A 27508-nucleotide genomic window follows, 5' to 3' on the forward strand; every position below is an offset into this window, starting at 1 on the left:
CAAAAAAAAAAAAAGAAGGAATTTGTGGTCACTTTTACTTTAGGTCTATAAATATCTTTTCTGACAAATGATATTGGTAAACATGTAACACATATCGATTAGAAATGAATAACAGTATACAGTAAAAATAGTTTTTTGTCAATCTGAGAATAGCCTTTTGAGTGGTGGGAATTTTTATAAAATGTAGTTTTCTGAATCTACTTTCACTTATACTAACATATGTTAGTTACTAATCTGTGATTTATGACATGGGTTTTTCATCATATTTTGCCCAATTTTCAACCGATTTGCTTGAAAGTATTATTTTTAATAAATATTTAAATATTAAATATTGCTTAATAAGCAAAAAAAAAAATTTTGCTATTAAAAAACACGGTAGAAATGTGCAAAAAAAATTCTGCAATTAAATTATCGTAATTTTTGTTGTGTTTCAATTTTATTGTTGTTACAGGCATAAAAAATATCCAATCGTAACGGTTTTTTTTTTTGTCAGAATCCGTTAAATCTCTTTAATATACAGTAATTTTTTGAAATTTTTTTCACAAGAGGGTAGCATAAGACTATGAAGGAGGCAATTAGATACCAACATATTTTCGCGGAGCGCTAATCAACCGCGGATCATTGGGATGGGAAAAGGTTAAAGAAATAATATGTTATGTATTGTGTCAGAAATTGTTAATTCCTGTGGGGGGGGGGGGTGCCCCCTGCCAATCTCAGTAAATCAATTAAATCTCGAATTATTGCAGTAATATTTTGCCTGTTTTTATTTCTTCCTCTAAATGTAATAACAATTATTGATAACAAGTAATAATTGTAAATTAATAAAAATTATCAGCTTGCACTACGGTGCAAAAGCCTACTGCTGGGTTAATTTTTGCAATAATTCGATTGTCAATGGATTTTTACAAATGAGGTGTGATTTTGTTCAAAATAAGGTGCGGAATAAATTTTTTAATAAGTAAAAATTGATCACATAAATAATTACAAAGGTATTGAAGATTAAAAAATTATAATGGTCGCCATTTTGAAATTTCTGAAGGTAATGTTATCAAAATTTTTTATTTTGTATTATAAGACACTAGGCTTAGATTTGCCAAATTTAATTAAAATAGGTTTACTCGTTCCTGAGAAATTTTTTTTTTTTGAAAATCACGATGGCATCCAGAGGAAACAAAGCAAAATAGGACTTATGTCGATATAAATTTTTTTGTTCATTTTGGTGTCCTGAAGTTCGGAAAATACGTCCTGTAACACTGTGTAATAAATTTTATTGTGTACTATAAACAGTATGTTGTTTACATTAATATTTATTCTATACTTATTTATTTATAGAATTTCAAAAACAAAACTTATGTTTATAATAATTTTTTTAAATAAAATGTAAAAAATAATGAGGATAATAAATGTTAATGTAAACTATATACTGTTTATAGTACACAATACAATTTAGCGTACAATGGAGCAACAAAGTTGTAAATGCAGTTTGCTACTTTGCTGCATTTTACCAAGAAGTGCTTCATTCAAAATAAAAGTGTGACCACATACAACAAACAAACCGATGCACCATGCTTCTTGATATGAACATTAGGGCCAAAAACAGGGGTTTTGGATATATTTTCAGTTTTTTTTTGTTCTGATATGTACTATTAAATCTAATGCACTTAAATTAATGCTTTCATGAAAACTACTGCTCCATTTAAGTATACATCAAATATTAAGATAATTATTTTGAAATGTATTGTATAACAACAATAATACAGAAAAAAAGTAGTAAAACATATTTTGGAAAAATAAAATAAAACTGTATGTGTTGCGATCTAGCGTAAAAGCATTTCATTCGAAATAAAAATGTGAGCACATATAGCAAACCAATGCATCATACTCTTTTTGTTTTTTTTTAAAGATACAATAATTTTTGTGTTATAAACTTTTTTATAGCTGTTCAAATGGAATTGAAAAATCAGAAGTTGACATTATCAAAACAACGTAGTGAATACGTTAAAAAATCTGATGTGTTAAAACATGACCTTGACCTTTTGAAAAAACAGAAAAGTGAATTACTTGAAGATAATTCGGCCGAAAATGAGAAAATATTAAAGGAAAATGCAAAATTGCAGGCAAGTATAATTTGGCATTAATTTTATAGCTATTAATTTATTTTAATAATCTAATGTTACTAACTTCTGAAAATTTAGATATAAAGTAAGCATTTGGACTTTTAACTTTTTCTGGCTCTCTTGTCCTTGTGACTTATTGTTTTATTGAATTTTTATTGTTTGTGTTTCAATATGGTTGTTTATATAATTATTTTATAAATCGATATGGTTATATATAATTATATACAAGTCAGTTATGACACCTGAGTTGAGTATATGAATAAAAAATATAAATTCCAGTGACTGTACATTTATATGAAGCTGATAAATTTTCATCTGTTTTCTGGTAATACTTTTCTATATTTTTATACAGTTATAATTATTCTTATTTAAATAGATAACCATTTATTGTAATCACTGTAATGTAATTTACCATCATTCCACGATATCCCTATAGTTCCTTTATGTTATTTTTATTTGCATAATCTTTTTATATCTTAATTTTAACCTACCTTAAAATGTTTCCATAATTACAAATCTAATTTCACCTTGCCATTGAAATTGTGTTGCCTTGCCAGTTTTATCTATTTTAATTGTACTTTACCATTATTAAAAAGTAAAGTACAATTTGCCTTCTTCAATCGTTTGTTCTCATATGGCCTCCTGAATTCCATTTTCTTTTAATCATTATTTTACCTTTGAATATGTTCTTGTTGTTTAGCTTTCCTGAAATTCCCAGCATTCTTATTATACTTCTGACCATTACTCTTTACTTTTATTAATATTATTCATTCAACAAGTGTTCTCTTCCCCAACGGGGAGTCTTATTCTTTAAGACTTTGGGGGTTGGCATCCCCATGGCTGTAACCTCTGCAGCTTTTCTTCCCACTACACCCAGAGCTGCAGAAAACTTATACTTTGCACATACACTACACCAAGAGCGCTACACAAATTACAACATATACCCTTACACAACTACACAACCACATTCTTTACTATTTCCTCTTTCGCTTGCACTCTGTGACATTGCAACACCTTGTGAAACGCAATTGTAACCGAAGGTGGAGGCTATCGTGCCAATGGGTGAATAGCCCTATGTAGTGAATCTCAAACGATATTCTCTGGGCACCTGGGCAAACCCAGTTGTATTTAGCTCTAGCTCCAGTACACATGCACTCTGCTGGAGTGGTCTGTTATATCGCCAGTACTCGTGGGACCAAAATTTCAAGTCCACAGATTATTTCTATGATGGTTTGTTGTCCATTTAAAAAAACCACTAATGTTTGTCTAGTGAAAAGGCATTGGTCAGCTTTGTCTGACGAGGATAAAAGTCCTGCAGAAGAGAGTTATAAACCATCAGACATAAAATATAAAAACATTCGTTTTGTTGTTCTTCAAATTAATCAGGAAGGTGGCGGCTACCATTATAAGGTCTCACCTTTCCTGATCATTAAGGTTCAAGTAATTCTCCCAAGAAAATAAGAAAATTGAGAGACGGAACAATAATAATAGAAACTTTCAGTAAAGAGCAAAGTAGATCGCTACTAAGTATAATGAATATGGGCAGTCTGAATGTAAGTGCGGTATGTCATAAATCCTTGAATACTCACCGAAGAGTAATTTTTTGCTGGAATCTTGTTGAGATGGACGTTAATGAAATTGCCAAAGTGCTTAAAAATTCAGTTACATTCTTACTTCCTATTTTCTTTTCATTTTCAATTATTAAATGATTTCTATTTCAGATTATGAAGTTTTTCTATCAGTTCTACAAACTTACTTTCTTTCTCTTAGGCTGCAGAGTTTTAACTGTACATATGTATTATATTCTTGTTTCTTATTAATTGAATTTTTTGTAATTCTATTCCTGTTCTGAATATTTTCATATGAATTAGTTGCTATATTTTACTGGTTTCATTCATAGCTTCAGTGCTGCTAAATATGCTTTGTTATTGCCCTTCTACGTGCAATTATCATTCTTCCTGTCTTGCCATCCATCTGCTTCTTTTATTGTATATCTTTCAGTGTCTCCAATGTTCTAATCATTTGGCTTTCCTACCTTCTTGAGTATCCAATACATGCTGTCCATTCTTAATAACTTCCCATTAACAATAATATGTTCTATTACAAAGTACCCCTCAAAGTATCTCAGTTTTTTTACTTTTTGTATCGTAATATTCCTTTTGGTTACAGCATCTTTTAAACTTCTGTATAAATTCTTGTATTTCTTAATTTTCATGTGTGTTTCTATAATAAGCTACACACATCACCATAAATTTAATATTATTTCCATCTTTTCTTCATGTTATTCATATTTTTTATTTATTTTCAATTAATTTGATTATTTTTCACATTTTGTGTTAAGATCATCATTCCATTCATTACAATTTTACTTGTTTCAATTCAGATTATTTACCTTTTAACTATATTAGGGAAATTTCTAATGTTCATATTTTCATCATAATTCAAAGACCATCTTCATTAGTCTGCATTGAGAAGAGTATGTGCTCTTTTTATATTTTTAAATCATGATCACTATTTCAGTTATCTGAAATATAATCCTAGAATATTATTAATCCTGTACTTTACATTTAACCTTTTTTCTATATAACATATTGTTCACATTTAGTTTTCATTAAAAACTTTTTTTTAAATTAAATATTGGGTAATTTTCTACCAGAAAAAAAATGTGCTTAATTTTACCATCCACTCGATCGTACCCACTGCTTTTACATATTTACTCATTTACAATCCAAACTCTAAACCAGATTTTATTGTGCGTAAATTAAAAGTGAATTTAAAAAGATAACAGTGCTATTAAATTCAGCACTTACTTCAGTTTTGTCTTTCTTAAAATTATTATAAAATCTTTTCTTACTCTGTCTTAAGATTGATTTTCAACGTTTGTCTATAACATCCCATTAAAGATTTTTCTAATTTCCTCAGTTGTTTTCTGTACTACGTTACTGCACTACATACCACATTACTTTACTACTTCAGTTTTATTTGGAGCTGGAAATATATATATATATATTTTTTACATTTGTTCATTTATTGTTATTTTACCTCAGAACCTGTAACTTTTATTGCATGCACTCCTTTAAGTGTTAAATGGAGATATTAATTTATTATTTTTTCCATTTGCAATTATTAGGCTGAGATACAGAACAAATTGAAAGCTATCACAAATGTGATTGATATGTTAACTGGAATTATTGGTGATGATAAGGATTTACTATCTGATGATGAAGAATCGTCCAAACCATCAGAAAAAAATACAAGCACGCCAACAAAAACAACATCTGGCTTATCGGTGTCATCAGTGACTCGTGGAAATTCACCTTCAAAAATTGTTGATAATATGCAAGATAGTCAGGTAACTATAATTAAAGTAAAGAACAACTTGGCCATTTTTTTTTCTTTGTTGCATTTTATGTAATATTAATTTTACTCTAACATTCGTTTATATTATTTTTAATAAGATAATCAAAACCTGTTCTGATAGATATTTTTTTGTTTTGCTATTGTAAAACAAAAATTATTTTTCATTTTATTGTTCTTCAGAGGTGCTAACTTGTTGATAATGAATTTTTCCTTAAATTGACTGTGGTTGGAGTATTTATGTAGTGTGGCTGAGGTAGTTGCAATAATTTCTCAATAATATAATAAGAAAAGTAATCATTGTAGTGTTTAATTTTCTTCTTATGGATTTTAATTAATTGGAATTAATAATGAAAATAAATTCTCTGTATAGTGGGGTTTGGTAACTACATTTTTAATATCACTTTAAATAAGCTTTTCACAGTTATGAAAAATATGTTAATCTACCAGTACATTTATTTATCAGATGATCAGAAAAATAATGTGATTAAAATTCATTTAGATTTTGTTGATTTGAATTTTCATTTTAAATAATAAGTAGCTCTCAGTACATGATAAATTTAGTGATATAACTATATAGAAAGTGTTAGTATTATAATATGTGGTTGAGATTAAGAGCCATGTTATGAATGAAAAAAACATATTTTGTAAAATATATTATAAATTATATGATTACTGAATAAAATAACTGGCTAAAATAATACTGTGTATTAGAGAGGATGTGTTATCTATCTAAAACATAAATGATAGCAGTCTTGACTAGTTTTGAGGGCCGGATTTGTAAATCTGTCACTTTCTGCATGAGTGAACTATTATGTTGAATTACTCTTACTTGTGGCATATTTAAAAAACCCATTATCACATTAAATGATATGAAAAATGATCTAGAAATCCTCTTTGACTTAATGATCAATTAATCTTCTTAAAAAAATAAAAAATATATATTTTATTGGAAGTTCTGTTTGAGAAATAACACACACATCTGATTACTTATCCATATCACCCCCATATTAAAATTATTAGTTGAATGAATGCTATATGTTGGCATCTGTAATAGTGTTTGATTTTTATATTTATGTATATAAATTCTATTTTATGTATACATTTTTATTTAAACAGATATTTATGTATTTAGTGAAAACAAAATTAATTTTTTTTTTTTAATAAGTTTGTTATATATTACAAGCTTGTTATAAAAAAAAAATTTCAGTCTATCAAAATATTTCTTATATATACTTACTGGTTTAAATAAATTCAAGGTGAGTTTTTAAAGTAAGTTTTGTTTTGAAATAAAAACAAAACTGAATTATATGAAAAAACTTTATTACTTTTGCATAAAAACTATATTTATTTATTTATTACCTTTCTATATTGCTGCCTTCAACTTACATGCATTTTTTTTTATAGCATTTCACTAGCGTCTTCATTCCCTATTCAAAAATTCCCACTGGAGCTAAATCCAGGGCTATAGGGCAGATGATTGAAGATTTTCCAACTACATTTCTCTATTTACTTCACTGTCTGATTTGCTGTTTGTGGCCGCGCATTATCATATAAAAACAAAATTCTGTAGAATAGCATCCCTTGTCATTTGTTTTTATAGCTCTTCACAGTGGTTTTGTGATAACTAAATTCGACAAACAAGACATACTTTTTGTCCCAAAAAACAGTAGCAGTAAGCATTTACAGATAGTTCTTGTTTAAACTTCTTTGATGTAGATGATGAATGCCACGATCAGGTTGATTGCTATTTTGTCTCAACGTTTGAATAAGAAATCCTGGTTTAATAATAAATTTCCACTAATAATGTAATCAAACAATTGATCACTCATTTTCGTAATGCTACAAAAATTCAAACAGTGCAGCAAAATCTTTTCCTTGTTTGTGTCTGTTAACATCTTTGGCACTTAATTTTCTTGTAGCCCAAATTTTTCAGTCAAAACTTCATAAATCAAAGATAATGAAACATCAGACATTATAACACACAGAAAAGCACCAGTTTTCTCAATTTTTTTAATTCTTTCAATCAAATCTTCCATTATCACTGATGGTTGGTCGCTATGTTCTTCATCATGAACTTTTTATAGTATTTTTATAAAATTTTATGTATTTTAATTAAAATTATAAATATTTTAATTAAAATTTAGTATTCATCCTTCTCAAAATGAATGACACCACTGTTTTATTTTTTGCATTAGTCGTAATATTCAGCTTATAAACTTCACAAATTTGTCTTTGAATTTCAGCTGCAGAATTGTTTTTTTGTTATCAAAAATGGGAATACTCCTCATATTTCACCCTTGGTGGGATCACAAAATGTAGCACTCATTAAAGTTGATGAATATAAACAAATAATAACAAAATGGCTAAAATATTGTTGCTAACAGCTGACTTGATTGAAATAACTGAGCAGTGCAAGTGCCATCTGTTTACATCGTGTATAAAGGCAGCAATTTCACAAGTTCCTTTCATGAACCTTAATTTAAAAACATACATGAAGAAGTTCTTCCGAAGGTTATAATACATTTAATAAGTAATTTTTGCTTTATTATATGTCTTAGGAGTTTCAACCTGTTATTGCTTTATGTCAATTAAAAATGCAACCAACTTTTAATTGCCGATTGGTCGCTTGTGTAATTTTTCAATTGTGAAACTGTAAATAGTTTGAAATTACAGGAAAAAAATTAATGAAATGTTTTAACAGTAAATAATACATAAAAAAATATATTTATATACATAATTTTTATGTGAAATTATTTATAAAAATAGTAAATTTCATAATACTTTTCTAAGCTTTAAATACATTTCTCAGTTTATTTTTTTTTATATTGAATTTCATTAAAAAAAAATTGTATAGATAATCTCAAAAACTATTTACAAAGACTGCACAATTTAATGGCTAAAACAATCAAAATTAGTGATACAGGAATTTGGTAAAGGTAAATTTAAATAAAAGAAAATTAATTAATAAAAGACCATACAAAAAAGGTATGTCTACCTGCATTTATAAAACAAACACAGCAGTTCATTAAAATCTACACTGTATCACTTTAAAAGTCCAAGTTGAAAATAGAAATTACTTAAAAAATCGAATAAATTCCCCACTCATATTGGCTATTACAGTCTAATATGTTTCAATTAGAGGGTGTTGGATTGGATAAAGATAATTTATCTCAAGAAAGACAGAAATAGCAACCGTTAACATTCATAGAAAGAAATGAATATCTTGTACTTTAAATAAAGTTTAGAAAATATAATTGTTTGTTGGTTCCCTTTCATTCTTCAAAGATGTATTTTCTCAAGCATTGTTTATAAAATAAGTTTTTGAACTTTATAATTTCTATTTATTTTATGACATTTTTTAAAGCTTTGGTTTGTAATAAACTTATTTCATTGCAAATTTCTGGGCGATGTTGGGCTGCAGGCACTTCATATGATTTTAGTAACAAAAATACAATTTTTTTTTTATTTATATTTTAGTTTCTCTTTTTCTTTTTATTTATATATTTTTTTTGTTTAGGAAAAATGTCCAAGTGGTTTTAGGCAGTTCCTAAAACCACTGATAACTGAGCATTTACTTAAGCTGTTAGTGAGATTTTTTAATTTATTTTGTTTATGCAAGTATATTTTTTTACTCTAAAATTTTTTAATGTGTGTATGTGTGTGTGTGTGCATGTGCACTCACATGCACACATAGGTAATGTGCATTTTACATTTTTTTAATGAAAATTAGAAGTTATGGGTAGTAAGTTATTCCTAAAAACCATAACTTCGACACCCAAGAAATTTTGAAATCGAAAAAATTAAACATACCGCTGTTATTTTTCACCATTTTACACATCAGTTAAGAGGTAAGTTTTTACTGATTATTATTTTTATTATTATTATTATTTTTAATCATTATTAATGATTTAAAATATAACATTTTTTGAATATATGTATATTTTTGTTTTTAATATTTTTTCTCTTATATGTTGTATATATATATGTTCTTATTGTTTAAATATTGTGAAAAAATTATAAAATGTTTTATTAACAGAAAATAAAAAATAATTTGATTGTTATTTTAAAGGAAAATATATTTTAAAAAAGATCAGCAAATTAGGAAGATTTATTGCTATTTACTAGTGGTGGAACGTTTTTGTTCATTATGTTCTTAAGAAAAGTTGTGTGAATTCTTATCAAGATTAAATCACATTTTCTTGTTTTTATCGTTTGTTCTAACATTTATTTTCTTGTTCTTGTTGTTGAAAGAAAATGTTTTTTTGTGTGATATTCATTTATATTAGAAAAAGCTTTTCTTAAAAAATAAATGGAAAACTGCACTAGTTAGTTTATAAACTAACTAGAATTTTTGTAAAAAACTCTGTTTTTCTTTTTACGTTTTCTTTTTTTACTCTTTTTTAAAAAGACATATAATAATATTGAGTTAATTAGGAAGATAGAAACTGCATTATATATTTTTTCTAACTTCATTTTGGTTTTCATAACAGAAACTTTCAAAAGATCATTCAATGATGCCACCATCGTTATCTATGGAACAGGAACTTCATCGGAAAAAGAAATCTTTGTCACCACCACCTAAAAGGCATCATGATTCAGAAACCATTCCACCTGAGAAAAAACGTCGTACTAGATCTAGAACACCGTCGCCAAAACCATTACAGTCTGTATCTGATAATTCCAGTGATATTTGTCTGAAATCTGTTAGTGATAAGGCAATTACAGATATTTCTAAAGACACTACAGCAACACCGTCTTCAACATCTTCTCAGCAGTCGTCTACATCTAATAAAGTGCAGTATAACTATGTTCATTATGATCCAGAAATTCATTGGTGTCGCATTTGTAATGTATTTCCAAGAACAGCAAAAGATTATCTTAACCATTTGCATACTGCTGAACATAAAAAAGAAACTAAGGTATGCTTTTTTTCAATATTTAATATATTTGTAAGTGTAGTGTTAATTATTAATTCAGTGATCTAAATTTTTATGTTTCATGTATCCAGTATTTATATTTTAAACCATTTTTTTTTTCTGAATTAAGCATAAGTAGAAAAATTTATTAAAAAAAACTTTTCTTGAAAAAGAAAAATGTATAGAAAAAAAAATGTTGAAAATGTTTCATATAAAATGTTTAATAGATTTCTGTTAATCTAATGAAGGTGAATATTCCTTTAATTACTTTACATAGGTTTTGAGTAGGAAAGGGCCCAGGATTGAGCTTTTGGGATCTCATATTTTTTTTATCTTTGCTAGAATTTTGTCAATAAAACATATATCTTTTATAAGAACGTTATGTCTAATTATTAATTTGTCATAATATGAATTTGTGTTTCATTTATACTTATTTAGTTCATTTAATTTTAAGTAAAGAAACATTTTACCATATTTATTTTTTCTATCTTTTAAATGGAACCTTAAATTTCATGGATGCTTCATTTTTTTATATTCTTCAGGCATTTTACTTGGCTGTGTTAAACCAAGAATCCTTAAACTTTTTTTTTTTTACTGTGAAGGATATCTGTTCAGTCAAACAGTTCTTGACTTAAAGAATTAAATTACTGAAAATAGTGGTACAAAATGAAAATTTCTGTACTACTACTTTTAAGCTAGTTTACTCTTAGTTTGATAATACATGTGTGTGTTATTTTAATAGTCACTGGAGAAATACATTTTAAACACCATTTATACTACCTTGTTTTGAACGTGTTAAACCCAAAAATCTATTATTGTTCCTTTCTTTAAGCTTTTAGTAGCATATGATGTTTATAGAGAAGTTAAAATTGTATTATTTTTGTTGAGAAAGTCAATTTTTAAGGATACCTTTGTTTAAAGGGTTCAAAAGTTTAAAGTAATTTGAAATTGATAACACTAAAATACTAATGTAACGGGTAGTTCTTTAGTCACTTACTATGTAATGATTACAAAAGTCTTCTCTTAGTTAGCCATTTTTTCAGTTTCTTGTTTCTTTTACAAAAAAAGTTATGATTTTTCATAAAGCTAATTTGAATTTGTAAATTATATGATCAGATTTCTCAAATAAACATTGTAATTGTTAAAGTTTTCATGGATTTTGTCATGTGGTATTGATGATGGACTAAAGAATAAATATTATAAAACTGGCTTGTTGAGGCATCCATTTTTACAGAGGATGGTCAATTTATATTTGTAAGAAGGTCAATGAAAAAGATATAGTTGCTCAATACAATTACTTAAAAAATTGAAATCTCTGTTGAAGAGTTCAATAAAGTACTGGTTTGGTCACTAAAAGCCTCCATTCCATGGTGTCAAGTAGCTTGTCAGGATGTGTAGGCAGTAGGTAGATGTCTCCCTTGTTTATAAATAATAGTGTACCATGAAGCTGTATTACACCTTCTTGAAGCTCTAGGCAGAATGTGTATTGCCAAGTATGATGTGTAAATGGGACCCAGAATACAAGATTCTAGGAAGCTTATAGAATACAATCACAGTTTTCTGAATTGATGGGTTTGCACTGATTTCAAGTAGAATCTTCCAAAATCATTTAAAACAAGTAATAATTTTAAAATATTTATTCGATGCCTAGAAAAAATTTCTCTATTTTTCTACTCTCAAATTCATGAGAAATTTTTTTCTCAGAATTTAAAAACTTACAAATTTCAATTCCATCATTAGTTTTCCAATTCCTCATTTTAGAAATTCATTTCTAGTTTTGTCAATTATCTCTGTTAACATTTATTCATACAATTTCCATAATGATTACCACTAATCTCTTTGCTTTCTAATTTAAGGAGGTTTACAGAGTTATATGATGAACATCTAGTGTATTTCTCAACCAAATTTTTGTAACAGCATATAAGTTGCAATTGACTATATTTAGGCAAGTTTACTATGAAACAAAACAGTGGTGCTTGATAATAGGTCGTGTTATTTGTTTTATCTTTGACAACAGAAGTAGTTGACTGTTTCATGGTTAAGCCTGTGAATTTGTTCTGAGCAAAAGATTAAACTTCCCTGGTCTAGTCGTTAGGATTGAATGTGTTTTCTCATCTTCCATTCAATTTTTTATTTTTGAAATTCCTTCCTCATTATTGGTTCTGTTGATCTAGTTCTGACCTCGCTAGACTCTTCACGGTCAGAATCTTGAAACTTAAAAAGCCAATCTTAGTATTTAGTAAGGGGCTGCATAAAATTTGGTAAAAGGGATCCTTTATCCCTCAATTTTGCAAAAGCTCATGGCTTTTTACGACCAACTCATTGATTTGTTAGCTATTTTACTTTAATAATCCATTTGAAATCTAATTATATTAAATTTAAACATTTTAGTAATGTAAAATAATGCTATAAAAAGCCCTTACAAAAAAATTGTTTGTTTACTTTGAAGGAGTTCTTGTCTCAGTGTTAACACTTTAATATTAACAAATTCATATTACTTTTTTTTTCTTTTAATAGAAAATTAATTTGTAATTACTATTATCTTGGGATATTCATATATTTGGATTCTTTGGTAAGTATTATATTAGTTACTTATATATTCGTAGTAGTAAATATATAGTTCATACATATATATGTATATATATATACATACAAGTGGCACCTTGGTGCATCATTAAGCCATTAAAGTTATACACCTTTTGGTACATAATTAAGATTTGTTTAGTCAAACAAACAAAAAATTATCACTTGTTTTGGTGCCACTTTATACATATTTGTCACTTTTGTGAGATTCAGTTTATAACTAGATAAATAAATTTGGGTACTGTCTGACCACAGTAATATTTTATCTTTATGAGATCTGTCCAAAAAGAAAATGAACATTCTAAATAGTTTATGATTTTTGCTAATGGAAATGTTATACAAGACCAGTTCATTATCATTATCATGATATGCAATAAATATCGTGGTAATGATAATGAATTGGTCTTGTAAACATTTCCATGATTCTATTGTTCAGTTTATTATGAACAGTTGTTTGAAACAAAAGTATGTTTGCATTTGTGATTTTTTGATAAAAAGAATAAAAAATACTTTTTTTAGAAATACTGTGTTTATTCAGAATCTGTTTTCTTCAGATTTAAGTGACTTTTACAAGATCTTTTTAAATATTGCAAGAACATTCTTTGTACTTTTGAACTTTGGTAGAGAGGAATTTTTTTAGAACTTTGTAGAGAAGAATGTACGAGTTGTGTATATTACTGCAAGCAGGGAGTTTCGTAAATGTAACAGTTCAGTTAATTTTGTCATGATTACTAAAACATTGTTCACAAAGTTTGTTCCAGAATTAATTAAGTCTTTTTTTTTTGAAGTGGGGCATTTGGGGTTAGCAATGAGAAGAAAAAGCAATTCTAAAGCATGGAAAATTAAGACACAGATGGTATATATATCAAAGCAGCAAATGCACCATCTGAACATTTGTTTGGTAGACATAATGCTTTAGTGAAGAAGGAAACGGCCATTGTTTTTTAGTACCTCTGTTCACCTTATTCACCTACTTTGGAAATAATCTTGTTTTGGGGGATAAAAAATTCTCTGAAATGTCATATTCATTCATTAGAAAATATGGTTTACAAGAAATTTTCCTATGGAACTTGCATGCTATTCTACAAAGAGAAGTATAATGGAATCAGAAGATTATAAGAAAAGTACTACAGGATGTATTGTTTTTTAAAAATACTGGATTTGTTCCATTGTTTTGTAACACAATGTATACACATATGTAATGCAATATATGATGTAAGAAATATTCAGTTTCTTTTTGCACAGCCCTCATATTTATGGTAATGTTTTGATTTAGAATATTAGCTGATGTAAGGGTATACTTTTACATTATTTCTTAAAATGCTTCCTTTTTTTTTCTCTTTGCACTTAGGTATTCATGCATTTTGATTTACTCTTAATAATTTCTTTGGTTTACTGAAAAATTAGTTGAAAAAGTTAACTTCATCCTAGTTCATACGATTTTTATTTGATTGATTTTTAGGAACGTAAAATACAAGACATGCCATGGCACGTCGCACATCCTCACGAGGAGCCACCAAATGTTCCTAATGCACCTACTAAAAGAGTTCCGATTCGAGGTGAGTAATTTTATAATAAATGGTAATTTTGATTTACATTAAGGCAATTCTTAATGTTTTAGATAAATTAAAAATACTCTGATCACCATCAGTAACCACTAGAAGGTTTGATTTCACCTGTATGTCATATACCAAATTCTAATGTTGAAAATTTAATGGGTAAAATAAAATACAATTAGACTGAAATAAATATAATTTCAATATTAAAGTCCCTTTGTCCTATTAAAAATAAAAGTATCCTTGAAGGTTTGTTCTGCCAAGTAATGTACTTGTGATAAATGAATTTCATATTCTCACTTTTCTGTAATAAAAATAAATATTAGTTTTTGACCACGTTGTAGAAGCCTGATTACCACAGCAGGTTAGTGATAAACTTTATAAAGAGAAAATGTTAAATCTTATCGATGGCATAACATGAATACAAAATAATGAATGAATTTCAAATACTCTGGTATGTATGTTTCAGAAATGATATTCACTGTTTCTACTTTGTGTTGGGAAAGTTGTTTTTTAGGGTACTCATGGACAATAGGTTTTTTTATGAATATATTCATCTTCTGATATTCATACCGTCATAATGGAAATTGTTCAGTACTTGATTGAATTTTTTTTTTAATGTGTCTATAATACATCAATTTTATAATAATAACAAACATTTTACTTGTTAAATGTCTGCATTTTCATAAAATTTTCTTTTTCTGAAAATATATTCACCATCATACTGAAGTTATGTTCTCAGAAATGAAAACCATTCACAATCTTATTTCTTCTTTTTCTTAAATTATTTAGTTTCATTTAGTAGGAGAAGGATCATCAGTACATGAGTTAATCATTATTTTATTCTTTCATCATTTTGTTCTCTTTTCCTTGTTCAACTGTTTAATGTCCTTTCATGGAGCATTAGTCCATTACTGATTTGGCCTTCTAACCTGTCTTTGTGAGAGTTCTGAATCCATAGTACTCCTTGTTTGCCAACTCAATCTTATTTTCTTCCTTGTCCTATACGTTAGCTCCAATATTCTATTGTTCCTGACTTTTATCATTTACTATATTAGAAAATAGAGCTTTATAGTTCTGAATTATATATAATATTTATTTTTCCTTGAGTGAGAAGTTAAATCATATTTCATCTTCATTATTGTTGTTGCTCTGTTTTGGTTCCTTGCCAGAGGAATAAAAAGATAGAAAATACTTTGTATAATTTTTCAAACGGAGAAGCATGTGGCAGTTCTCATTTTATGTGTAATAAATAAATACATGGATTATTTCTGTGGCATCAGACATTTTCTGCTATAGTTTATATATTTCTATTGATATAACAATAACAGAAATCTATCTTTGTAACAAAAAAAAAAAATCATACAAAGCATATAAAATGGCAAGGAAGTGTTAGGATTGTTAGTGATATGTTTGAAGTAGTACTGTTATTTAGACACTGTTAGATTTGTATACTTTGTCCCACCAGAGTTACATAAACAATATTGTTTAAAATACTTTATATTCTATTAACCTCATCCCAGAATGGGCAGGTACATGATAGGACAAAACAAATTGCTTAACTGTAATTAGGCCTTTTGTGAGAATGTATAAATTGCTGTAAATAATTAAAAAAATAGATTTGAACAAGTTTATATTTAAAAGTTTGATAATTTATTTAACTTGAAAATTACCATTCTTATAATGTTTTTTTAGACTGTCATGGTAGCAAGCAAGAGTATATTTCATAGTGAAGTTAATTAAGAAATATAAAAAAAATGATCTTTCCTTTATATAGGAGGATAATGTGATCATAATCTTTCAAATATCTGTTTAATAAACATATTATTTAACAGATTTTGTATGTGTCTGATTTATTGAAAAAATTTAATGATTGAAAATTGTTCTATGTATTAATTAAACTTGTCATATTGATTTTTGTTAGGAATTCTTCTACATGCTGTTAACATTTTCACGTCAGATGATTGTCTTTGAATTGTTTTCATTTCTTTATGTTTTGTGTTAAATTATTATTAAAAAGTAAAGAAAAATTTATACTTTGATGAATTTTTTTGAAAAATTAGATGAATAATTAATAATTATATTGTGTCTAATGTAGCATACTGCAAACTACGTTTTCATCTCCCCGTATTCAGTAATTCAGCATGTCATCTTTATCAACGTCTTCATCTTCATTTTCATCTTATTTTACTGTGATTTATTCATGCTTATTGTTTATATTTAATATTTGTATGGTACAATATATGTGTAACATTCTTTTATAACAGTATAAAATGGTTTTTGTCACATTGTCAACTGAACAATTTGATTATTTTTTATTACATCAGAAATGACATATTGCCTCTACAATTTATATTTATAATTGATTTGTGTACTTTTTTTATACCTATCTTATTTATTGATTAAAATTTTAAATGTAATTAAGGTGATTTTTAGTGTATTTTTAATCATAATCGTAATTCTCTTTGTATCTGGAAATTCTGAACTGTATTAATAGAAGGGTGATCATGTTAATTATTAATACGGTATGCTTACAAATTAATATAATTCATATTTTAGTGAAAGTTTTTAATTTTTTATATTATCCTTTGTATATAGAAGTGCATATTGTTTCTATTATATATAGAGTCAAGGAAATTACTATTTTATTATTATTATTCATGTTATTCTGTAGCGGAATGTATTTGTAAATGGCTTTGACGCTGATGAGTTTATTAAAATTGTTTTGGGTCTTAGCCTTCTAAAACTTAAATCATGTTTGTTGAAATTAAGTAGTGATTTTATTGTAATTATTTTCTATTAAGTTATTGTATATGTTATGATTCTTTTCAGTTGTTAAATTTTACATTCTACATTATTTTTGTTTGGGAAAAATGTGCCGATTTAATTTATGTTGCCAACAAAAGTGAAGGTACTATTGACAAAAGAAAAAACTGCATCACCTCACCCAATATCTGTCATTAATATTCATAGATGAAAATTATATTATGGTCACTGTTTATTTATTCATACATCACAAATGTTCAAGTGCGACATATTGTGTACAGAGCTGTACAGTTTACATAGAACTTCTATCTATATATTTATATGTAAACTGTAAAACATCAGTGGTTTTGGTTAGACAAGTACCAACCGATTCTGGAAATTATGAGAACAATAACTTGCAGCAATTATAGAAGATACAAAAGTAGCGATGAAACCGCAAGATAACTTGGATTTTTTTTAAGAAATTTAATTTATTTTATGATGGTGTCCAATTAAAATGAATGGTTCATGTACTACATTATGTAGTAAAACAAAAACCAAACTTGAATTATATGAACAAAACAATTAATATAAATATAAAACTGCTATTTGATTCTTGTTTCCCTTTGCTTATTTAGTTATTATCAATAATATTTTGTACATAAATGTCTTTTTTTATTGTTTTGTTGGGAAACATCATTTTCAAAGGTATATTGAAAACATGGAAGTTATGCATAATACAAATTTACATTGTACCATTTATTTTATTCACACTTTGCATGTTATTTAATTTACTTTTAATTACAGTATTTTACCAGTATTAATTCACTATTAATTATGTTAAAGGTATATTTGTAAAATAGTGTTCATTTGTAATATTGTTTTTTTTTTATTAATATAATTGAAATGATTTATAACTTTATTAAAAATAAGATTGTATAATCTAGAGTGGATATTTATTATTATTGTATAATAAATTTTTGTAATGTTCAGTTTAGTAGTTTACAATTTTTTATTGGTTTAAAAAATGTATTCCTTGCATTATAATTTGTTTTCACCTAATTTTAATACTCTATTGTGATATTTTATGGCTGTATAATTAAATTGTAATCTTTATGACTTTTTAAAATTAATTATAAATGAGTAAAGTAAATAACATTTTTATTGTACATGTTAAATTTTCATTTTGTTAAAAAATGAGTTTATTTATTTCCTAATTTCCTTTTAATTACTTATTTAATATTAAAATTTACATTATAGTTTGTGCATTTATATTGTGTATATTTGTGTATTGCTAATAACTTTTTTTAAGTTAATCAATTCATATGTTGTTATACAGATTTATAATTGTGTGTTTATTTACCCTTATTCCTTCTCATCTCTGAATTTAAGTAAAAGTATATTGATGGTTTTTTTTTTTATTACTTAATTGTATCCTTTTTAAATTGTTTATTTTTCTAGATTATATATAAATATATATATATATCTGCGCATCATATGTTTTTATATGATTAATACTATTTGATAAAATAACATAAATTGATTATTCACTTTTTATTTAAGCAAATGTAATTTATATTGAAAAGTTATTTTGTTTATGTAAATAAATTAAATATAATTTCTCAATGCTGAAGAATCATGAATTATTAGTGCAATGTGAGCAAATATGGGAGTTGATCAGTGCTTTGCCCAACTCTTCATTACCATAGGCCTACTGAAGATTTTTTGAGTGTTAGTCTTAATTTCTGTGTTCAACATAGAATTTAAAGTTTGCTGTGTGCAACTTTGAGGTCCATACTTCAGATGAAATCAAGTTCATGGACCTCAGATAATTTAAAAACTTAAAGGCAACATTATACCACTATACACCAACTCGCCAAGGTTTACTTCTCACCCTTGAAGTATTTGCATCACCATGTCCATCCCAGTTTACAACCAGTGTAATCTTAGTACATTTAATTGATGTTTAATTCTGATCATTACCATCTTGAAACAAAAAAATTACATTTTTTTCAACTCGAAACTTACCCAGCATCAGAAAAACTCAGAACAGAATCTTTTAAACAAAAAGAAATTCTTAAATAAGTAATATGCCAATGGTCAAAGCCACATACAATAAACCAGTTTATAGCTTGATGAAGTTAAGTTTGCAAGTTATCTGTAAAATTTAGTTATCTATTATTACTTTTATAAAAAAAATCAATGAAACAATATTCAAAAATACTTTTTTCTTTTTTTAGAATTTTTATTTCACTTGCTGTGTAATATATTAGTTTTACTTCTGCCTAATTAAAAGAAATTGTCTCAGGTTTGCATAATAAACATGAGTTAAGATCTGTATGTCCATAATTTTTAAAGAATAAAAATATAGTTTTATATATGAAAACGATTTAGAATATTTTTCCAGGCTTTTACACTACAATTTAACAGGAAATTATAATACAGAACTATAATATATATATATATATATATGTTAGAATCTTTTCTTTTTTTTTACACATAATAGTACAAAATAAGTATAATACATAATAGTATTTTATACATAATAGTATAAAACTACAAAAGAATTAATTTCATGATTTTGTTAATAAATATTTCTTTAACGTTAGTGTTGTGTTTTACAATTTATTTGAATTACTAGAATTAAAAAAATAAATGTGTATCTAAAAAATATAAGTATTTTTTATTTTTTTATTTATCAGGTTTGCAGTTTTTCATATCAGCAACAGCTTGGTACTGTAAATTATGTGATGTTTGGATTGGTGATTTACATTGTGCTTCATTACATCTTAAGTCAGCTGTACATTCTAAAAATTATACTGTAAGTATATTGAAAAAAATATTGTTTATTCTACAGTTGGCAGCTGGTTACAAAATTTACCAGTTAAATAACACTAATACACATTTTTAAATAATATTTGTATATATTTAAAAAATATATATATTCCTTGTGATGTCTACACTGTTCACATTTGTGGAGCAAGTTCTGTAAACACTTCAGAAAATCTTATGGCAATGCTTTCGACAGACAGTATTTACAGCCTGGATGTTCAGTATTGTGTTCCTTACTTTCTCTTTTGATTTTAGGGAACAAAAAATCTTATGGGGCAAGATCTGGAGAATAAAAAATTAGTTTCTGTGATCCTCTAAATCGATAGATTTATCTCAAATTTTCATCCTTTCAGGTTCTTCTTTACCTATGGGAATAGCCAGAAGTCATACAAAACTGGCTAGATCTGGGGTGTATGGTGGGTGAGGAACTGTTTTAATATTTTTCCATCAAAGTGACTTTGGGGCACGTTATCATAATGCAAAAGAAGTTTTTCAATTCTTTTCTAGAATGTTTTTGCTGAAGCGAGTCAGCATTATTTTCACCACATTAATGTATTGGCAATCATTTTCAGTCATCCTTGTAGGTACCTGATGCTTTAAATGAATCCTTCATGATCAAAAAAGATGATCATCATGACTACTGCATAGCTTTCGTTTTTTTTTTGGAGATAAGAAGTTGACATCCACAGGGAGCTTTGGTGTTTCATATCGGGTCATAATGGAACATTCAAGAATTGCCAATGATTACCACATTATGCAGAAAGCATGTCACTTCCTTCCTTGTAGCGAGCCAACAATTCTTCACAGACGAATATGCGGTACTCCATTCGGTCAGGCATCCAAGTGTTGTGGAATCCAGTGACAAACACATTTTATATTCATTCACTCGCTCATATATTGTGTGCACTTATTTTTGAGATTTGTAACAGTTCCTCCAATTGCCACACCCTTATACAATGATCTTGAATGATGATGCTCATTGTGTTCACATAACGTTGTTAATGAGTTTTCTTGTTCAACGCTCTCTTGTCTAACCAAAAATGCAGCATGCCAACAAATACATATTGCATGTGATGCACTGTTCATTGAATGCTTCTTTCTTCATTTTGTATGTTTCGGAAGCTGATTTTTTTTTTTTAAATAGACGCAAAACTGAATTGTGGAATGTTGATTGATATTTTTTCTACATGGTAGGTAATTGCCAAACACACTTTACGCAAACGATCACTGATACTTAATGACTACAACAATCAACTTAAAATTGACATGGGAGTAGACAACACATCTGGGCTTTTTGTGCACTTTAAACTACCTCATTACTTTTTGGATCATCTTCAGATGGTGCTCATTATTGAATTCAGGTTGTGTCTCCCAATATCCCTACTCTAGAAAATATATTCCTACCTATAAAAAATAAATAGGTGAACTCTAAAATTATTAACGGTATAAATTTGCAGTAATCTTTTTCCATTATTTTTAAACAATTTTTTGACCACTTAAACCACTGGAAACTGCTTACTTTTCCATTAAAATCTTTTTTCACCCAGTAACCTCTGCAATATTCTTTTTTTTTTTGAAAAAGAACTAATATTTTATCACAAAATATGTATTCCCATTTGGGTTATGTAGGCTACTATCACATAGCCATTTTCTCATTTTTCACAATTATTCAACTTTAAAATCATTCTTTCACAGACTGAAATGTAGTCTAACCCAATAACTATTTTCCCTATTTATAACAAATCCCTCACCAACTTTTACTGTACACTTTACTGATTTCACTGTTTAAAACTGCCATCTCTCACACACCTAATCCCTTTTGTTCATTTTAGTAATGGTGCCTCTTACACCTTTCTTTTCTCCCACAAATTTCAATCTTTTTTCTTACCAGTCCCCATATTCCAAATTCCATATTTTATCCAGCTTTTTTTTGTTGACATTTCAAGTTTTGAAACCTTTAATTTAATCAAATAGTATGTTATCACAGCAACCTGAAAAAAATTCTGTTTGTTTTAAAGTTATAAGGAAGGATTATTATGGAATACAATCCCCAGCCCTACACAAACTAACTCATCAAAATTTGTAGCCCATTGTGATCAGTACCCGTTCTTTTATTTGGTTAACTGGCTTACCTGTGGGGAAGGGATTGGCGAAATTTTATTACTTCTGAAATGATGTGCATCATTTCATTACTCCTATTTGCCAGGATTAAAGCTCCTTGCAAAATCTCTGTGCTCTTGCACAGGGGTTCCAATTATTCTTATTACTCATCAGTAGTAGAACTAAAAACACTGTAAATGAAAGTTGATTATTATTTTGAGCTTATCATAAGTTTGTTTATGGCAATTTCAGATTTTGTTTCTATTTCATGGCTGAGTTTGTTAATTGCATTATTTTTTAATACTAGTTAAATCTATTACAAGCATTAGTTTCTTGTCTGATGCCAGCTATAAGTTAGCAATCTTTAGAGGTCCCTTTAAACAGTAGTGTTCAACCGTTAACCGTCATTGTGAATAGTACAATGTTAAACTTGTTTTATTTTCTTAAGTTTTTAAACTAATGTTAAAATGCTTACAAATTATGAGAATTTCATTAATTATTTTTCAATTTATGCCATAGATCATTTATCTTTTGATTTTTTACTTAGTTTAATGATTTTTTGTTTTTTCCAACTTTTTTCTTTATTGTGCCAAAAGCTCATAAAAGCAATATGTTAATATGCATATAACTGTATTATTTAATTTTTCAACTGTATGGCAAAAAACGTCATGGTAAATGCTTTAAAGCTCTTTAAGATTTCATTCTTTGTGAGCTTCTACATGGATATAAATAATTAAACATTCAGCTGTAGGTATCACTCACTACTGATGTCATTACATGTCATACAGCATGTGCTTCAATACTTACAGCAAAATTATATATTGTACTGGTTGGAGCAGAAACAATTAAGCAATGTAATAGTTTGTGTAGGCGGTGGAGGAAATACATCATATAGCTGAGTAAAGCAGTTCAAAACCTTCAGTCATGATGCAGCGTTGATAGGAAGAGCATCACACAGAAATGCAGAAGCTTTTCAGCGTTCCACTCATCACCATTCATCCTCCTTACATTTAACTTTAGAACTGGAGGATGCATCTTACGTGAGGATTTAATGTTCCATCCCTATAAAATGCAAGTAGTACAACTACTGATTTGAATCATCAGAGTGACTTTTGCAGACAATTGCTGCAACTAATCAAAGAAACACCACAATTGCTGAATCACTTGCTAATGTTATCAAGCATAATGTTATTTTCAAAAGGAATTGAAAACTAAATGCTTGTCCTTGTACCTAGATAACATTTTGTTTGGTAAAGTGTTATTTTCAAATTTTAATTCATCTAATTGTTTCTGCTCCAACCATTATTTTTATGAGTGTCATTCAGCAATTGAAGAAACAAATAACAGCAGCAAAGAACTGTTAATAGAATAAACTGAAACTGTCTGACATCAATTTAGCACCCCTGACACATAGAAACAATCAGCAGCTCAAAAAGAGTTTTCATTATTACAACTCAGTTGCTTTATCTCAAAATGTTCGCTCCGCTTGAAACTTGTACTGTAGAAGAAGAGAGTATTGTGATAAGATTTTTATTTTCTGAAAGTGTAAAATAGACCAAAAATCATTCACAGATGTTAAAACAGTAGTAAAAAGTGTATTAACCATGTAAATTTTATAATTGAATTGAACAGTTTAAATCTGGCAGAACAAGTATCATAAGTTTTCATTATACCAAAAGATTGGAGGAAGTTTTCAGTTGGACTGTTTTTGATAAGGGATGGGCTGTACAGTCCATTACCCAAAATAAGCTGAATTACTACAAAATGTGTTGACTTAAAATCACAAAGACACCTGGTTTCACATTTGTATGGAAGTTAAACAATGATTTTTAGCAAAAGATAATAATTTTTTAAATCATATAATAACTTGTAATAAAATTTGGATTCATCATTTTAAACTGGAATCCAAATGTCAGAATATGTAATTGAAACAGCATAGTTCAACTGCCAGGGAAAAATGCAAAACCTTTGTGTCAGCCAATAAAGTGATGAATATATTAGTGTTTTGGGATTAAAAAGGCCCAATTTATTGCAGTTTTTTGGAAGAACAACATGCAATTAATAATGAGTTCATTGTAACATGGTAAAAAATAATGTGAAACCCACAATAAGGAGGAAATGTCCTGTTCTTCCTCAAAAGGTAACTTCTTCTGTATAATAACATCCACCTCAACCATACTGCTCAAACGTCACTGGAAGCTATTTAAAGGTTGGGTTGGAAGGTGTTGTTAATCCACTTTACAGTAATTATCTCACACTATCGGATTTTTTTTTTGTTTGGTCCTTTCAAATGTGTGTTACAGAAATGAAATCAAAGTTTCTGTAAATGTGAACAATGATCCAGATTTCTTAGTATACATTTTTGTGATAAAAATATTCTTTTGTATTGTTGCACTACAATGTCAACAATTTATGAAATCGTAATTTTCACATAAAATAGTGAATATAACTAATTTTGTAACAGTACTAAGTTCTTATTTTAAATTATTAATGAACTTGTTTTTTGTTTTATTTATATAAGTGAACATACATATGTTCACTATATGTACATCATATGATACTTTTTGTTTTTTATTTATTTTTATTATTGAAAATGGTAAGGAAATGTAATAACTCTAGCTACCATACTGATATCAGTAAACTGGTTAATAGTATGTTGCTCAAGTTCATTCTGTTCTTAGTTAATTAGAATATAATTTTAATTTACTGAATTGTGGTTTTCTTTTTATAGGAATTTACAGAGCAGAATGCTAACTGGGAAGTTGATTGGATGTCAACACGGACTCGTGCATACGAGCGCAGCACTGAGGAAAAGAGGAGGATGAAAGATTCTGTATGTTCTACATCATCAAGAGATAAATTAAGACCTGGTAGTGGAAGATTACCTTCTGCTTCTTCTTCTTCTTCTGGAAGAAATCATGAGAGTGGTCCATCATTATCAAGTCACAATTCATCACAACACACTGTTAAAGATGACACTATGAGAAGGAAAAGTAAAGATAATAATGATACCGATGGAGCTAACAAAGATGAATTACTATCAAAATCCATTAGTAAACAAATAATTGCTGTTCTAAATGCAAATAAAAAGTCAAAAAAATTAAAAAAGGATAAAAAGTCATCTTCCAGAAAAGGAGGTAAATCTAGTTCAAGTTCAAGTAGTTCAAGTAGTAGTACTAGTAGTAGCAGCAGCAGCAGTGAAAGTAGTAGCAATGAAGATAAAAAAGATCCAAAAAAAAGTATTAGAGTTGCGATGAGAAAGAGAAAGAATAATAAAAGCCTAGAAAATGATAAAGATGATAAAAAGGATGAAAGTGTAACGTATGTAGAAGTTCCAGATATTAAAAGTAAATGGGATTCACCAGAAAAAGAAATAATTTCTATTAAAGCAGCAGATAAAACCGGTGAAGTATTTGATCCAAAAGAGGATGATAAATTATTGAAAGAATGGATGGGTTTAGCTGTAAATGATAAAGATAAAGATATTATATTAAATTTAAAAGATAGATTAAAACAAAAATATGAAGCCGATAGAGAAAGTGAAAGAATTAAAGCAGAAGAACGTAGGAAAGAGATAAGGGGACGTAGACATCGTGGTGATGATAACAGCGAAAATAGAAAAAATTCTCCAGAACGTAGTAAAAAAAGTTCCAGTAAATCTGGCAGCGAGTTAAAAGAGAATACAGACAAAGATGATAAAAATAGTCAAGACAAATCAAAAAAATTAGAAAAACCAACTGGTGGTCGTCAGATTTGGGTACCGGGTACTGATGAGTCTGATTCAGACAAAGAGAAAGATGATGCAGAAGCTATGTTTGAAAAACGTACTCTGGAATCAGCGGCTAAGAAAAAAGAAGTAAAAAAATTACCTGTCATTAATATCGGTAAGACAAGGTTACCGTTTATTGGAAGAATGCCATTTATGGGTAGAACTTTAACCAAGAAAAAGTCAGAAAGTGACACTAATGAAACTGTAATGGCCTCAACAACTGTAACTACTATTACTACTACAGACATGAAAAGTATTGATGATAAAGGCAATACATCTACGTCTATTCAATCTGATAAGCCTCTTGTTTGGCCTGATATTCCAAAAGTAGAAGACAAAGGTGATAGTACACAAGAATACGAAAAAGAAAATTTGAATGCAAAGCAGCATGAAGTTGATAATAAATCTGGTAAATCTAATAAACCAAATTTACCTAGATCAACGCTTACATTGTCAAAAACACCTGGGCTTCCTAAACAATTAATAAGACTGAAAATACCAAAAATGCGTTTACCAGATGATGCAATAGGTGTTGAAGACATGGATATAGATAATGACGATGATGATGAGGATGATGAAACCCAGAAAGAAGCTGAGAACAATTTGCCAAAAGACTTTCAAGATGCTTTAAACATCTTATTTCCATCTGAAAATGCAGAAGATAAAAACTGTGAAAATCCAGTTAGCGATGAAACTATGTTACAAAGTCAGCATCATGAATTGGCACAAGTTGTCAATCCAGTCTCATTGTCAGTTGAACCTTTAATAATGCAGGCTCCTCCACCTCCAGTTATTTCTTCACAAGAACAAGTGATAGGAGGACCACCTGGCCCTGCTCCACCACCACCTGTTATAGGACCGTCAATGGAACAACAAGTGGTTTCTCATGTTCCTCAGTCGATAATCGGACCAGTTCCACCACCAATTATGAGACCGGCACCACCACGTATGGTACCTCATCCTCCACTTATAGGTCCTCAGATATGTCCCCAGCAAATGCCACCTCCTCACGAACCACTCCCAATGAGATCTCATGGACCACCACAAATGATGGGACCACACGGACCTCCTCCGCCGCCACCTCCTCCACCGCATATTGGACCTCCAGGTGTTTTACCAAATGAGCAGTATGAAAATGAAAACAATTCTTTGAGTTATCAACAACAAAAACGAAAGAATCCTCCATCACAGAAGAAACGACAGCAGATGAGAAGGATTAAAGAGCAGTTACAAAAGCGTGAAAAGGAATTACAAAGTAAGATTGAAGAAGCTAAAAAGAAACAAATGGATGATGAAATGAAAAAGAAAGAAGCAGAAAAGAATAAAGCACGTGAAGAATTAGCTATGTTAGGTATTGATGAAGATGATATGGCTGCGCAGTCATTTTAGTTTTTTTTTTTTTTTATGGTGATTATATTATATCTTAAATGTACTTATTGATGAGTGTGTGTAATGAAAGTTGATGTACATAAATTTTTATCATAGTTGCTAGTGTTACTGATTTTTCTGGAAAATTTCTGAAACGTTTCC

The 27508-nt window shown here is 28.3% G+C and overlaps 1 protein-coding gene across 5 annotated transcripts in view; it reads left to right on the forward strand.

Annotated features, from left to right (window-relative positions):
- LOC142331465 (uncharacterized) overlaps positions 1–27465 on the forward strand; it is a 54541-nt gene extending 27076 nt beyond the window's left edge. For all 5 annotated transcript variants that reach the window (XM_075377397.1, XM_075377396.1, XM_075377400.1 and 2 more), the window contains 6 exons: positions 1939–2117; positions 5248–5469; positions 9968–10396; positions 14439–14535; positions 19980–20098; positions 24941–27465. In XM_075377397.1, the coding sequence (XP_075233512.1) occupies positions 1939–2117; positions 5248–5469; positions 9968–10396; positions 14439–14535; positions 19980–20098; positions 24941–27367 (3473 nt within the window). In that variant the 3' untranslated portion in view covers positions 27368–27465. The remainder of the gene's footprint in view (positions 1–1938; positions 2118–5247; positions 5470–9967; positions 10397–14438; positions 14536–19979; positions 20099–24940) is intronic.
- Positions 27466–27508: the final 43 nt, after the last annotated feature.

Source organism: Lycorma delicatula, chromosome 10 (genome assembly GCF_047948215.1).
Source record: "Lycorma delicatula isolate Av1 chromosome 10, ASM4794821v1, whole genome shotgun sequence".
Lineage (NCBI taxonomy): Eukaryota > Metazoa > Arthropoda > Insecta > Hemiptera > Fulgoridae > Lycorma > Lycorma delicatula.